At 50.6% G+C, this 14,784-nt stretch overlaps 1 protein-coding gene across 1 annotated transcript in view; it reads left to right on the plus strand.

Moving 5' to 3' along the window:
* Positions 1-14,784, plus strand: part of Clmn (calmin) — a 98,577-nt gene that overhangs the window by 64,305 nt on the left and 19,488 nt on the right. The window contains exons 3-6 of the mRNA XM_052185144.1: positions 3,790-3,885; positions 6,967-7,050; positions 12,433-12,525; positions 13,640-13,830. Of these exons, the coding sequence (XP_052041104.1) occupies positions 3,790-3,885; positions 6,967-7,050; positions 12,433-12,525; positions 13,640-13,830 (464 nt within the window). The remainder of the gene's footprint in view (positions 1-3,789; positions 3,886-6,966; positions 7,051-12,432; positions 12,526-13,639; positions 13,831-14,784) is intronic.

Below are 14,784 nucleotides of genomic sequence, written 5' to 3' on the forward strand. Positions count from 1 at the left end.
CATACAGAAGTGAGCCCCTCAGAGGACAACCTCAGTTCTCTCACCTTCCACCTTGAGAGACAAGGTCTGTTGTTCACTGCTGTATGCACCAGACTAGCCACCCATGAGCCTCTGTGGATTTGCCTATGTCTGCCTCCCTTCTTGACTTAGGGACACTGAGAATTACAGCTGCACACTACCGCATCTGGGTTCTGGCTGTTGGAACTCTGGTCCCCACACTTCCATGGCGAGGGCTTTGTGCCCCGTGGCCCTCTCTGTGCCTTTGAGGCTTTATGGGTGTCATGAAGACTCACAACTGTCCATTCTCAGTACGGGGAGCACGGGGAGCAGACACAGCTGTTCTGTGATCACCGGGGAGGGGAATCCACGAGTGGGCAACAGAAGGCATTCCGTGAACCATTGCAGTGTTTCCGTGGACAAAAGACCCTCCTCAGTCACCTCCAGCTCAGACGCTGTCCGGCTGCTCACTCTGGGGCTGTTAGTAGCCATTCGTAGCCATTTGAACCGACTTAGGCAGGGTTAGCAAAGCCACTTTCGCATTGCTGTTGAAGTGCCACCAGGCAGCCTTCACACCACACGCAGGCTTCCCATAGTGCAAAAAAGACTGTCCAAATAAGGACGGGGTGCCAGAGGCCTTCCCGAGAGCTCTCATACGGCTCTGCTGTGACTCTTTTCATTCCCATGCTAATACATATTTATTTTTACTTTATGTGCATTGGTGTTTTGCCTGCACGCACGTCTGTGTGCAGGCATCAGAAGCCCTGAACCTGGGGTTACAGGTGGGTGTGAGCTGCCATCGTGTGTGCTGGGAATTGAACCCAGGTCCTTTGGAAGAGCAGCCAGTGCTCTTAACCCCTGAGCCATCTCTCCATCCCCAATTCATTCATTCTCTCTCTCTCTCTCCCTCCCTCTCTCTCTCTCTCTCTCTTTCTCTCTCTCTCTCTCTCTCTCTCTCTCCTCTCTCCTCTCTCCCTTTATTTCTCATGTTCTTTGGCCATGCAACTTTGTGTAACATTATGTCTGCAAGCTGCTGCTCTTGCACATATAGCTCCCAGGTAACGGATGACTACGGCCCCAAACAAAAGGCAAGGCTGAGGAGGAGAGGAGAGAGGGGTGAGCTGGCAAAGGAGGGAGGGGAACCAGCAGAAATGGGGCTCCCGTGCTCATTAGCTGTAGCTGTGAGCCCTGTGGGTGTGATCATCCTAAGTCAGAAAGCAGCGAAGCGGGGCTCCTGGTTGAAGTGGCTCACTTTAGCACCTGACTGTGTTCCACCGAGCTTCCTTCCTTCCTGAGCCCCTGCCCCGCCTTCAGAGTGGATGGCAGGGCGCTGCCACGTCACCCAGGAGCATCTTGGAGACTAGATGGAAAGTGACAAGGGCTCACACTTGAAGCACGATAAAGCCTTTGCCGGTGTTTTCAACCGTGGGTACATCACTCATGAAGGGAAACATTACAGGGAGTGAGGCAGGGGGTGGGGATGACAAAAGGGGAAACCAGCTCCAAACCTGAGCTTGGTGAGCCCCTAAATTAATGCCCGAAGATCCATGTCAGCCTGGCTGAGAATTCCTAGCAGGGGACAGGGTAGAGCCAGAAGGTCTTTCTTTTCCTTTTTATAGTAAAAAATAAATACTGAAAAGAGCAAAGAATCGTGTAACAAATGCTCCACACTGACCAACCACTCAGTGTGAAGCCCTTAGAGCAAATATGTGGCACGCATGTTAAAGGCGTTCTCCTTGGCTGGGCCTGCCCTTGTCCCTTTTTCAGGAGGCAGGTCGGTAGCAGGTAGCACCCATTCTGAGGATGTCAGACCGCACCTGAGAGTGACGTGGCGCTCTTGTTAGTAGAGAGAAATTAACAGCCCCGTTTCCAGCCCCGAGACTTTAAAAAACAACCTTCAAGCCAAGGAAACCTAGGAAGTCCTTGGTGGATTGGGCTTAACTATAATTTGAAGGCTGTCAGGAATATTTACTGAGTCTCTGGCTTCTGGAAAAAAAAATCCCTTAATTTACAGAAGGAGTTCAATGATGCAGAAAGCCCTTGGGGAGGTGAGGGGGCGCTGTGGTTCCGGCCATAGACTGAAGCCTGGGGAATGTGGGTCTGGGGAGTGTTTGGCCTGGAGTGGATTCTTACCCGCTGCCATCCAGCTGTGGACTCCAGCCAAGGTGGCAGAGGCCCTTCCAGAAACAGCCGATGGAAATTAGCCTTTGCATTTAAATCCCCATCCAGACTCTCCCTCTGTCAGGCGGGTAACGGGAAGTTTTGTTAGCCCATCCATCAGGGGTGTTGGGGTCTCTTAAAAGGAAACAGTCTGCCAGGCCTGGAATGTGCCAGAGGCTGCAAAGTTTGCAAAGAAAATATCTTGCCTTTTCCCTCAAACTCACCGGCGCCCTCAGGGCAATGCCCCCCCCCCCACTTTTTTTGTACACCTGTAGGTAGCCTCATCCTGTATTTTGACTAACCAGGACAGGGCACTGGGACTCTATAAAGGGTGAGGAAATGCCACCTTTCTTAATAAACAGTAGAACACAGGCCCTGGTGGGCCAGGGAAGGAAGGGGCTTTCCCAGAGGAGAAGACAACGGAGCTAGCCTTGTGTTGAGATTTCCCTCACCACTGGGTGTGTGCTGGTGAGAGCTGCCTCTGCATCCTGTTTCCTTGTCCCTGGGGTGTAGGAAGCACCCTGTCACTCCTCTAACCTGGAGAAAGGTAAGGGGGGGTGGGAATTCAGACCAAGGCTGCAGGAGCTCAGGGACGCAGGCTTCTGGTCCCTGTTGTGTGATTCTCTGTTGTACTCAGTCCAAGCATGGAAGGCCGGATGTTGGAAACAGGATTTTACCAAATACCCATGTGATGGTCACCCAGCCTCAGTTTCGCCAAATCTGAAGTGAGGGCTTGCACTGGGTCATTTCCCATGAGCCTAACAGACTTTGAATATGATTTATTGGTAGGTCCGCTGACGCGTGCATGAATGCGTGCGTGTGTGTGTGTGTGTGTGTGTGTGTGTGTGTGGTGTGTGTGTGTGTGTAAAATGGGTGCAAGTGAAGGCAGAGGTCAGCCTCTCCAGGGTTGTTTCTCTGGAGCAACCCACCTTGTTTTGTGTCACAGTTTCCTGAGACTAGGACATTCTGATTCAGCAAGGCTGGTTGGCCAGCAGGCTTCAGAGATCCTCTGGTCTCCACCCACCTCCGTTGGGATAATAAGCATGTACCACCTTGCCCAGCTTTTTATGTGGGTACCAAGGAATTGAACCCAGATCCTCGGGCTGGTGTAGCAGATGCTTTATCAACTGAGCCATCAACCCAGGGTGTCATACTTTGGAAGCTTATAATGGCATGCCATTTCTTTCTCCTCTTAAACAGAAACCTGAATGTGATCTAGTCTTGGAATCTGAGATCTCATGTTAGATGGGCTACCAAAGCCAGTTAATCAGCTCCTTGTTGCTGAATCTCTTATATAGCTCTCCTGGGCCAGGGGGTGGTGGCATACGCCTGTAATTCCAGCACTCTGGGAGGCAGAGGCAGGTGGATTTCTGAGTTCGAGGCCAGCCTGGTCTACAGAATGAGTTCCAGGACAGCCAGGGCTATACAGTGAAACCCTGTCTTGAGAAAACCAAATCCAATATATATATCTCCTGCCAAGCCATCATAGACCTGCTGGTCAGAGGTCCATTCCAGGGTGATAGGTTTCTGCCTCCTCAGATGACCTTTTGCCTGCAAATTCCGCTCTGGAGCAAGAACCATATAGCTCACCCAGGTCGTTAATTAGCTTCTTCTTTTCCTCCTGTCCCACAGTGTGACCCACCTCTAGAAGTAACGGACCTGTTTGTTGATATCCAAGATGGCAAAATCCTAATGGCTTTGTTAGAAGTCCTCTCTGGGCGAAATCTGGTATGTTGTTATGGCGGGGGGGGGGGGGAAGTGTGGCGGGGCGGGGTGTGTGTGTGTGTGTGTGTGTGTGTGTGTGTGTGTGTGTGTGTGTGTGTAGTCACTGCCAAGGTTCCATTTCCATTCGGGTGTCAGACACTGACTAAACACCAGGCTCATGGCTCCAGAGGTGTCTGGCCACGTGGGCCTGAGAAAAGACAGCTCACCACAAGAGAGAAACATCTCATCATAGCAGCAATGAGAAAGGGACCAAGACACAACTCCAAAGAGCTAACTTCCTCCCACCAGGCCCCTTCTCCTAAAGGTTCCATCAGCAGCCAGTAGCCCCACAGCCTGGTGCATACAGGCCAATGGCACCCGGAGCCTTTAGTGTGGGGGTCTTGGGGGGAGCGTCCCACATGCAACCATGACATATAAATGTATACACACATTCAGACAGGGTAAGTATCAGGAGGATCTGAGCTCCGTACCCAGCACCCTGTGGCTCACGATGGCCCTGTAACTGTCGCTTGGGGGGGATCCAGTACTTTTTCTGCCCTCTGAGGGTTCCTGCACACATGTGACAGACACATGTACATAAAGAAACTGAAAACAAATAATGACATAAGGGCTAAGAGATGGCTCTGCAGTTAAGAACACTGGCTGCTCTTGCAGAGGACCCAGGTTCAGAACTCAGCACTGTGTGACCACTCACAACCATAGTCCCAAGGGGAATGCCCTCTCTTCTGGCGCCCTCTTTTGGCCTCTGTGGGTACTCCATGCACATGGTATATGTACACACCTGAAGTCATGCTCATAAAATAAAAATATGTGACTCTTAAAGAAAATGATATGAACGATGGTAGCTGAGTAAAATGTTTTTCTTCTATTATCATTTCATTATTGTGCATTGGCATGCATACATGTGGGGTGTAGTACACATGTGATAGGGTATATGTAGAGAGGTCAGAGGACATCCTGAGGAAGTTAATTCTCTCCTTCCATTGTGGCTTTGTGGGATCAAACTCAGGTCATCAGGCTTGTGTGACAAGCATTTATTAGCTACTGAGCCGTCTTGCTGGCCGATATCTGTTTCAGTTTGTTGTTTGCTTTTTTTAAAGCAAACATATTTTAGTAGGTAAATTAATAAATGAATGACCAGTGAATGTCAGAGAGCCTGTGACAGCTAAGACTTGAACCTGGGCCATTCAAGTTAGCTGGCTGAGCATTGTGTTAACCAGAGTGACAACTGAGAATTAGGGAAAGCCTTCCTGTAGCTGCTGGATGACAGTAGATAACCTCTCAATGCTGGATGCCGTTGGTATAGCAACCACAAATGTCCCCAGGCCTTCTCAGATGCCCCTACCCCAGGTGGCAAATCAATCTGGCAAGTCATAGGGGTTGGAGAAAGGGCTCAGTGGTTAAGAGTGATTGTGGCTCTGGCAGAGTTTGATTCACAGCATCTATATCAAGGGGTTCCCAGCCCCAGAGGGTACAAAGCACTCTTCCGACCTCCACTTCTGCTGGCATCTGTATGCACACACAAATAAAAAATAAAATATTTTATTTAAATGCAATGTTTACATTGAGAAACTGGCTCTATGGTTGAGTGTTTGATTTGGCCTTGGTGGTCCCTTAATGCTTCTGGTCCAGTGACAGATGGCAGTCTGCTCTGGATCTGGCTTTAAAAACTCCACTTCCCACTTGGCCTGATGGCACAAGCCTTTAATCCCAGCACTCAAGAGGCAGAGGCAGATGGATCTCTGAGTTCGAGGCCAGCCTGGTCTACAGAACAAGTTCCAGGGCTATACAGAGAAGCCCTGTCTTGAAAATCAAAACAAACAAAACCCATGACTTCTCAGATCGCTGTAGCTGAGGCCTGCCCCACCCATTCTCCCTTCTCACCTGGGCTTTCCCTCCCACAAAGTAGAAGATGGTCATGAGGTCACTCAAGAGAGAAAGCTGTGCAAAGCTGAACAGGGCCATACCCAGCAGGTCTCAGAGAGCAAGCCGCAGTTCCCCCAAGGCTTTGTAAGAAAGCATATTCCAGTCCCTTGTTCTGTGTTCTCTGTAGACAGGCTCCCACTTTGAAGCCAGGGCATGTGGCAACAGCTTCCATAGCCTTCGCCTTTGACCCTGCAGCTCAGCAAAGAACGGCCATCCTCCACTGTGCGTTAGCAGAGGGCAGCAGGTCTTTCCCGGTGGGACTGGCCTGTGTGGGAGGAGACGAGCGCACTGCGGTGCTCTGTGCAGAACGCACACGGTTAGGAATTGAAGTGCAGCCTGCAGCTGGCTTTTGTGTGTTCTCCCCCAAGCCCCATCCGAAAACCCAGTCACATCGGCTGCTGTTGGGGAGACTGAGCTGAGTGGGGATTCGGACGGCAAGCTGGATTTCCTAAGCAAATAATCACTTATGCCGTGAGATCATGCAGGTTTGGGGGCGGCGCAAGGACAGGGGTTAACAAGCCAGGAACTGGTTGGAGAGAAAATTAGACACATTTGTCCCATGTCAAGATTTCCCACTGACCAGCTCCAGCGAGCCAAGTCTCAGGATCCTAGGATCATAGTGACATTTGGATGCTCCACTATGGGTCTTTTCTTTTTCATTCATTCATTCGCTCATTCACTCATTCACTTACTTATTCACTTTACACCCTGGTTGCAGACTGCCCCCCCCCTTCTCCTAGTACCATCCTCACAAATCCCTCCCCACCCCATTGCCTCCTCCCCTTCTCTTCAGAGAAGGGGAAGGCCGCCCCCTAAACCCCCGTGACTACCAGCCTGCCCTGGGACATCAAGTCTGCAGTGGGACTATTAGAGGCCTGACTGGCATGTCCAGCTAGGGGAAGGGGATCCAATGGCAGGCAACAGTCAGAGACAGCCCCTGATCCAGTTGTTGGGGGACCTACATGAAGACCAAGCTGCACATAGACTGCAAATGTGTAGGAGGCTTAGGTCCAGCCCCTGCATGCTCTTTGGTTGGCGACTCTTTTCAACAACCCTAAGCTTCAAAAGCGAGTGATAAAAAATAAAGGAAAGGCGCCCCCTGTGGTCCTGGCACGCTACTGCATTGGCACCGGCTTAGCTGCCTGTTTTGTCTTTCAGCTGCATGAGTACAAATCCTCGTCACATCGTATTTTTCGGTTGAACAACATAGCAAAAGCACTCAAGTTTCTGGAAGATAGCAATGTAAGTGTTTGAAGCCTGCCTGGGCAATCCAAGCTTCCCACGGAAGGAAAGAGCCGGACTTGAAGTTTGGTGCTCAGCTCTCGGGAAGTGTGGAAAGGCGTGATGGGGGAAGAGCCAAGTTCTCCTAAGCTTGGGTGAAGGGAAGATACGTTTTAAGATGTGACCCCCACGCCCTGCCCACCCTATTTGCGCCTGTGGGTACGCAGTCTGGGAGAAGGCCAGCAGCTGATTGATTCTCAGAGGTTCGGGGACTGGTCGCTACAATGTATCTCTCTTTCTTGGAACTTAAGGACAGAGGCAAGGGGAGCAGCCGGCTCTGTCATAGGAAGTTCTAGATCTGCATTTGGAACTCTTTCTTATCCTTTACAGGTGGGAAGGGGAAGCCCACAGGTGGCATCCCTAAAGACCACCTCCCACACACACACACCCCTTTCACTAGGTTTGTTTCAGGACAGTCTGGGTGAGAATTCAGCTTGTCTGGCCTATCTGCAGACTAAACCATTACCCTAGAGTGTGGGCCCTTTGAGGTCGTGTGTGTAAGACAAGCAGATGTGTGTGCTGTCTCAGCAGAAGGAGTACTGGGTGAGGATGCTCAGTAGCTCAAGGAGAGTCAAGGAAGGAGCCTCGGGAAAACCGGGATCCTAGAACCTCTCAAAACCCGCCGAGGGGCGGGAGCAGGCGTGATTCCACTTTCCTGCCCTGATGCTTCTGGACGCTCGCACCCAGCCTCGGGAAGGCACTCACCACTGCAGTGTCATCCCAAGCTGAATTGATGTGAATGTCGACCCTGAGGCTGAGCCACAGCCCAGATGCAAGAGCTTGGGAAGCACATTATATACAGTAGAGGAAGACCTGGATGCAAGAGGTTTAGGTGATGGTGACCGCAAAACACCCCAGTGCATATTGGATACCAGAGTCCAAAGGGGCAAACAGATCAGGAATTTACCAACTGATAGATGGGTCAGCACTCTTGGGGAATATTACTTGATTGTGGAAAATGAGTTGGTGCTGGTGTATGTTAGGGCGTGGGACCCTAGGCACAGTATACTGAAAAGCAGAGCCAGACAGACATAAAGGGTGCTTCTTACATGTCCCATCTGTATAAAATCTCTGTGATGGAGAAATGGCTTTAGAGAAAGCTAAACCCAAGGGGAGGCGGAGGGGTGACAAATGACAGTTAGTAGTAGGTCCACAGCTGCTGTTAGAAATGATGAATATGGTTTTTTTAAAAAATATTATTTATTTATTTATATATAAAAATATATTAGTACACTATCGCTGTCTTCAGATACACACCAGAAAAGTGCATCAGATCCCATTACAGATGGTTGTGAGCCACCATGTGGTTGCTGGGAATTGAACTCAGGACCTCTGGAAGAGCAGCCAGTGCTCTTAAGCACGCGCTGAGCCTTCTCTGCAGCCCAACTGCTGTAATGTTTTAAGGAACACAATTTACTGCTCCTTCATTTGCTCATGTCCCTGGTACACATACCTAATCCCCTGTTTTCCTCACCCCAGAAGAGCATCTCTCCAGCTCAGCGCTTAAGAGCATTGACTGCTCTTCCAGAGGTCCCGAGTTCAATTCCCAGCAACCACATGGTGGCTTACAACCACCTATAATGGGATCCGATGCCCTCTTCTGGTGTGTCTGCAGACAGTTACAGTGTATATATAAAATAAGCGAATATATTCTACAGTCTGCTCCAGTGGTCTTTACACCACCTGTCTGCAAATACACCAAACCCACTGCTCTAAATGGGAGGCTTAAATAGCCGGTCAACCTCAGCTCCGTGATGCTTTAAATACAGTGCCCATTAAAATTCAAGCACTTCCCGGATTCACTCTGTGGGCTCAGGAACACCGCCAGCCTGACTTGAGCAAGGATCAAGCTTGCCCTAGTGTGACTAGGCCCAGGTTTCCAATCCTGCCCTCCCCACTCACACCTAGGGACTGTGGGGAAATCATATCCCTCTCTAAATAGAAGGATCGGAAACAGAACCTTCCTCAAAGTGCTATGGAGGAGGTGGTGTGCCCGCCCTGCCGAGGGCTGTGTGGCCCCGTTTCTGCCACTTCACTGGCTTGACTGACTGAACTCCCTTGTGGCACCACCCACCTGTGTTCCATCATTAGCATAACTCTCAGGAGGCTGTGTCTTCTGAGTTCCAAAAGCGCCTTACTTGGGACAGGAGGCGTGGCTTCCAGCGGCTGCCTAGGTTACCCCTTCTGCCTGCGTTGACCTTAAGATCATCTCCCACTATTAATGCCCATGTGGGTGACTCTGGTCACAGTTAGGCAGGTCATAGGCTTGCATCTGAGTGTCGTAGTGGATTTGGGCTGTGCCTAGCATTGGGGAGACTCAGTTATGTAAGATGCACCTTTTTAAAGATGGTTGGGGTCCAGAGGAAAGAGCCATCTCTTGCAGACTTGGCTGCTTGGCACTCCAGGTCATGAAGAGGAGCCTCAGTCTCACATATGAGAACATATGGCCTGCGGCGTCGGCGTGCGAGGTGCTCCTGCCATGGGCTAATCTGAAAGTATGGCGTCGTGGGAAAAGCATGGTCAAGGCTGAGGCCTGGCCTTCCGACCTCCACATGTGAGCCTTTCCCAGGCCGTCTGCTCGAGCACCGTGCAGTATCGCAGACCAATGAACCTACCTTCCCTTCCATTAGTTATTCTTCATAAAGACATTTAGAAATATCCCCACGCACGCGCGGGTGTGTGATAGCACAATACCTCATTTGGGTCCATTTCCCAGGCAGGTAGGACAAGTCTAAAGTGGTCCAGAGGGATGCTGTTTTGGGGTGGGGGAGGGAAGGTGATGATGGAGAGAAGACAAGATAAGCTCCCGGAGGCAAGCTGTGTCCCATAATATGATGTAGGGAGCCTTATATGTCCCTGTATTTGTGCCGCTGCCTGTTTTCCTAGAAGGACAGGCCTCGGTGGCAATGCCCAGAGCTGGGGAATAGGTGCAGACAGCAACCTAACTGTTGTCCTGGGTCCTGGGGCCAGCCAGGGTGCCCTCTTCTCTCCGGGTAACTCATTTCTGTGGGTTAGGGAGAGCCTGCCATATGGGACCAGCTCTGGGACCTCAGTAAGTCACTCGGGCTGAGTCTTGGCTTTGTCACCTTGGAAATGGGGGCATGGAGAGCCCTGGAGAGACTAACTTGGGAAACCACCTGCAGCAGTCAGTGCTCTCTGTAGGGGAGGCCATTGTCATGAAGGTGTCTGAGTCACTCTTTAAACCTGCCAAGCTCAGAGAGAAGAAAAGATGGTCTTACAGGCCAGCGGGCTCATTGGTATTCAGTGTGGCAGAACGGGGGCCACGGTCCCTAAAGATCTGAAGCACGGCGATTTTATTGTCTGTCCATCACCAAGGACAGTGGGAGGCTCTGTCCAGGAAGGACTATCTTCTGAAGATGAGGATGACAGAGTCCCTTAAGGACTTGTAGTTCACTGGGCTAGAATGTTCTATAAACTGCAAACCAGAGGATGCTTCCAGGAAGGACCTGGAGGGTAGGAAAACAGAAAAGTTTCGACAAATGATTGGTTATGTGCGGGGAATGCTGCCAGGGGAGCCTGGACGGGAGACTGGCCCTGAGTTTGATGGGTTGTATCCCTCTCAGTATTGACAGCTTCCTTCCTGGTCTCCAGTCTGCCGGCGATGAGCCCGTGTTGTCTCAATTACCTTCTTGGCAGCGGCTGTGAATGGCCCGTCAACCAGGGAGCCGGGAAGTCAGTCTCAATTAGGCTACCCCAGGCCTAACTGATGTTGTCAGAGCCCCCCAATAAACCGATAAGATCAGAGATGTGAGCCAAAGCAGTTTAAAGGCTCCTGACAGAAAGGGAGAGCGTGGAGCGAGAAACTGCTTTATGATGGACAGCCTCTCTAGTTTTTCCTTCCCCCCAGTGTCCCGGGATAAAGTTTGCAGTGTGGGTTTTAAAGGTTGCTCTGCTGAGCTCACTCCATCCCCATTACCCCTGAAGACAGTTACGCACATGTATGAAGTGTTGCTCAAGGAGGAGGGGAAATGGAACAGAGACCGACAGCCTGCACGGTCTGCTCACCCTCTCACCCTCTGCACTGTTCAGAGAGGTTGGCAGGAGGCTGACCGCTGGGCTGAGAATGCAAAGATGGCTGTAAGCGCTGACCCTCCATCCTGAGCCCACACAGGACACTCTGTATGCATTTAAAGTGCAGTGTGGGTCAAGCACTTGCCGCTTATGAGGACCTGACTTTTGATACTAGATAGCTAAAGCCTGCATAGAAAATACAGGTGCTGGGCTGGAGAGGTGGTTCAGTCATTAAGAGAACTGACTGCTCTTCCAAAGGACCTGAGTTCAATTCCCAGCAACCACATGGTGGCTCACAACCATCTGTAATGGGATCCGATGCACTCTTCTAGTATGGGTCTGAAGACAGCTACAGTGTACTTACATATAATAATAAATAAATCTTTGGGCCAGAGCGAGCGGGACCAGAGCAAGCAGAGCTCCTGAGTTTAATTCCCAGCAACCACATGATGGCTCACAACCATCTGTACAGCTACAGTGTACTCATATACTTAAAATGAATAAATCTTTAAAAAATTGTGGAGCCTGATGTAGGGAGACACCTGACACCCACCTCTGGCTTTCACACGCACAGACGTGAAATGCAGACTGTGTGTGTCGGGGAAATATAGCTCCCTAACTAGGTCCTGAGACGCTGCAGGTCTGGGGGCTCTAAGTAGTGTTAGGGTTCATCGGAACATCTTTGCATGGCCAGACACAGGTGAAATAGTATCGTCTGAGCGGTTTCTGTTTAACACATTGCATAGCTGCTCTGCAGGACAGTTAGTGTAGATGTGGAGTCCCTGGCTGTGATGGGTTCACTGTTCGTTCTTCGGATGGCTGGTGGCTGTGCTCTGAGGCAGTCAAGGGTACACTAAGTTGCTATGACATTGCTGCGGTGTGCAGACAGCCTTCCCAGGCTCTTCCCTCCCTTTATGGAATGGAATGGTAGAAACTGCAGACTTGTGGCTTGGGGCCCATTGGTGTTACGCACCTGTATTTTTTTTATGCAGGGTTAGCTATCAAGAGCTTTCTGGATGCTCTCCTAACACAAAGTGGTAAGAGAAGTGCTTACATGATAGACCTGTGGCTGGGGAAAACTGAGTCAATGCTCATAAGTACCTGTAAGACTTTAGGGTGGTGGCCACACATGGTAAGCACTACATGTGTTTTGGTCAAGTGTAGTTTTCCACACTAGGTGTCCCCAAGAGGTGGCCTTTGGCAACGACAGATAGCACCAGGCAGTCAGCAGCATCAGCATTCTGAGGGCAGGGATGGTGGCAGTCGGACTTCTCGGAGCCGAGTTTTGTGCTCATCACCGCTTCTTTCCAGGTCAAGCTGGTTAGCATCGATGCAGCAGAAATAGCAGACGGCAACCCCTCGCTGGTTCTCGGGCTGATATGGAACATCATTCTCTTCTTCCAGGTAAGCCTGCTGCTCTCTGGGACTCTTGAATATCATCTTGAGCGTCCAAACCACATCAAGGGGACACTACGAGACTTAGTTTCTGTTTTCTGATGAGAAATCAGAAGCAAAGACTGAGGCTCATTGTTTAGTTACAAAGGCGATCCACTAGGGGAAGGTTTGCAGGGACTTTGGCGCTGGTGTTGTTCAGAGGCACCGGGCACTGTTTGGAGCTGTGTGATACCCTTTCTGCATCAGCTGTAAACTCAAGCCTCCATTCTCAGCTCCACAAATGCAGGAGAGGTCACCAGATAGGCTGTGTGTGAGGACTTCACCCACTGTGCCAAGTTTACGTGGGACTCGGTCACTCTGGAACCTGGCTACCTGAGGGATGCTGGGAACATCAAGAAAGGCGTTGAATGCCTTAATTATAGACCTCAGAGCTTCCTTCAGTTCTTCAGCAGACATCTGTTGAGTTTTTTCAGTATCACAGATGTTAGGGAGACAGGGCTTTCTCTTCTTGGGAATCACAAAGACTCATGGATTCTAATTTACTACAGGGTGAATGTCACTATTGGGGTTTGAGCAGCTTCTTTGTAAGAGCTCTAAGTGTGAACAGCTTTACCACAGATGGTTGAGCAGAATGAGAAAAACCATAACCAAGGGATTGACCTATGCAGGATTTTGAAGGGTGGGTAGGAGTATGCATCTCAGATTTATTATGTGTATGATTTACATAGGCATGGTACTAAGATGCCACCTGAATCTGTAGGTGTGTGGGACAGGCCTGGGCTTCTGCATTTCTCACATGTACCCCATGGTAGTTCAATGTTGGAGGAAAGGGCAGTCAGCCAGCAGGCCCAGAGTGAACCTGGGAAGCTGGACAGGAGCAGGATGCATTCTGGGAGTGCCAGGCTATAGTGGAACAGAACAGATAGCCTGGTCAGGAAGAATGTGTGTGCCTAGGCTGACGAGAGAGAGCTACAGGAATCTCAGAAAAAGCTTCTTGTCGTATACTGAGAACCAAGTCTATATAAGTCGGACGCTCCAACCAGGGTCTTGCAGCAGGTCAGAGGGACCCACTGGCCAGGAGTCCCTGTGGGTCACTGGGTCTGATATGCCCCTTTCTCTCTAGATAAAGGAGCTCACGGGCAACCTCAGCAGGAGTTCTCCATCTTCCAGCTTGTCACCTGGCTCCGGGGGCACCGACTCCGACTCTTCCTACCCACCCACCCCCGCCACAGAGAGGAGTGTGGCAGTGTCAGTGAAAGACCAGAGGAAGGCCATCAAGACCCTGCTGTCATGGGTGCAGAGGAAAACCAGGAAGTAAGATACAGGCTCCCCCTCCCCCAGCCCAAGCCCGGCTTCAGGCGCACTGGTGTCCACCATGGGCTTGCCACACCCTACAAGGCTGTCTCTAGGCCCAGGGAGTAGTACACATGGACCCGGGTGGCCAAGATAGATCCAATTCCAGATGCTAAGGTGCCAGTTGTCTGTGGGCCCTGTGTTTCACACAAACCGTCAGAACAGGAATGTGATGTGCTTCTCCAGTTTGTGTATGGTGTATGCCTGTGAGTATGTGATGAGTGTCCGTGTTTATAGCCTGCAGAGGCGAGAGCAAGCATCACGCGTCTTCCGTCATCGCGCTCTATCTTATTCTTACAAGACAAAGTCTCTCACTGAATCAAAAGCTCTTTATCTCAGCTAGGCTGGCCAGCAAGCTTCCGGCGTCCTCCGGCCTCTGCTCCCCATCGATAGGCTAACACCCACAGGCAGCCGTGCTTGGCTTTTGGTGTGGGTGCTTGGGGGTTCAAATTCGGGTCCTCGGATTTGTGAAGCAGGCACTCTTACCATTTCCTAAGCCCAGTTACAGCAGTCTCCTGCCAGGCTTTTTACTGTCCTGGGCTGTAGTCAGCAGTGTCAGGCTAGTGTAAAGGAAGCCACACCTACTTGGGGACACCCTAGCTCCTCTGTGCACAGCCTAGGGGATAGTTGCTAAGCATCCTATTAAAAGGTGACACCATTCACTGCCTTCCAAGACAGTTGTGACAACTGTGGAGAGCAGCTGGCATCTCACCTAAAAGCCACTTAATACATTTCTTCACACCTCTCCCTGGGAAGAGGAGATGGAACAGAGGCTAGACCTTTGGGGTTGGGGAGAAGGGGATAGGAGGTTGATGGAGGAAGTTGAATGTGAATGATTAGAATAGATTACTGTGAAAAAAACCAGGAAAGGTTTAAAGAATAAATCAAGCCAGACAGTTCACTGTCAGGAGCCCC

The sequence above is a fragment of the Apodemus sylvaticus genome, chromosome 6, assembly GCF_947179515.1.
Source record: "Apodemus sylvaticus chromosome 6, mApoSyl1.1, whole genome shotgun sequence".
Lineage (NCBI taxonomy): Eukaryota > Metazoa > Chordata > Mammalia > Rodentia > Muridae > Apodemus > Apodemus sylvaticus.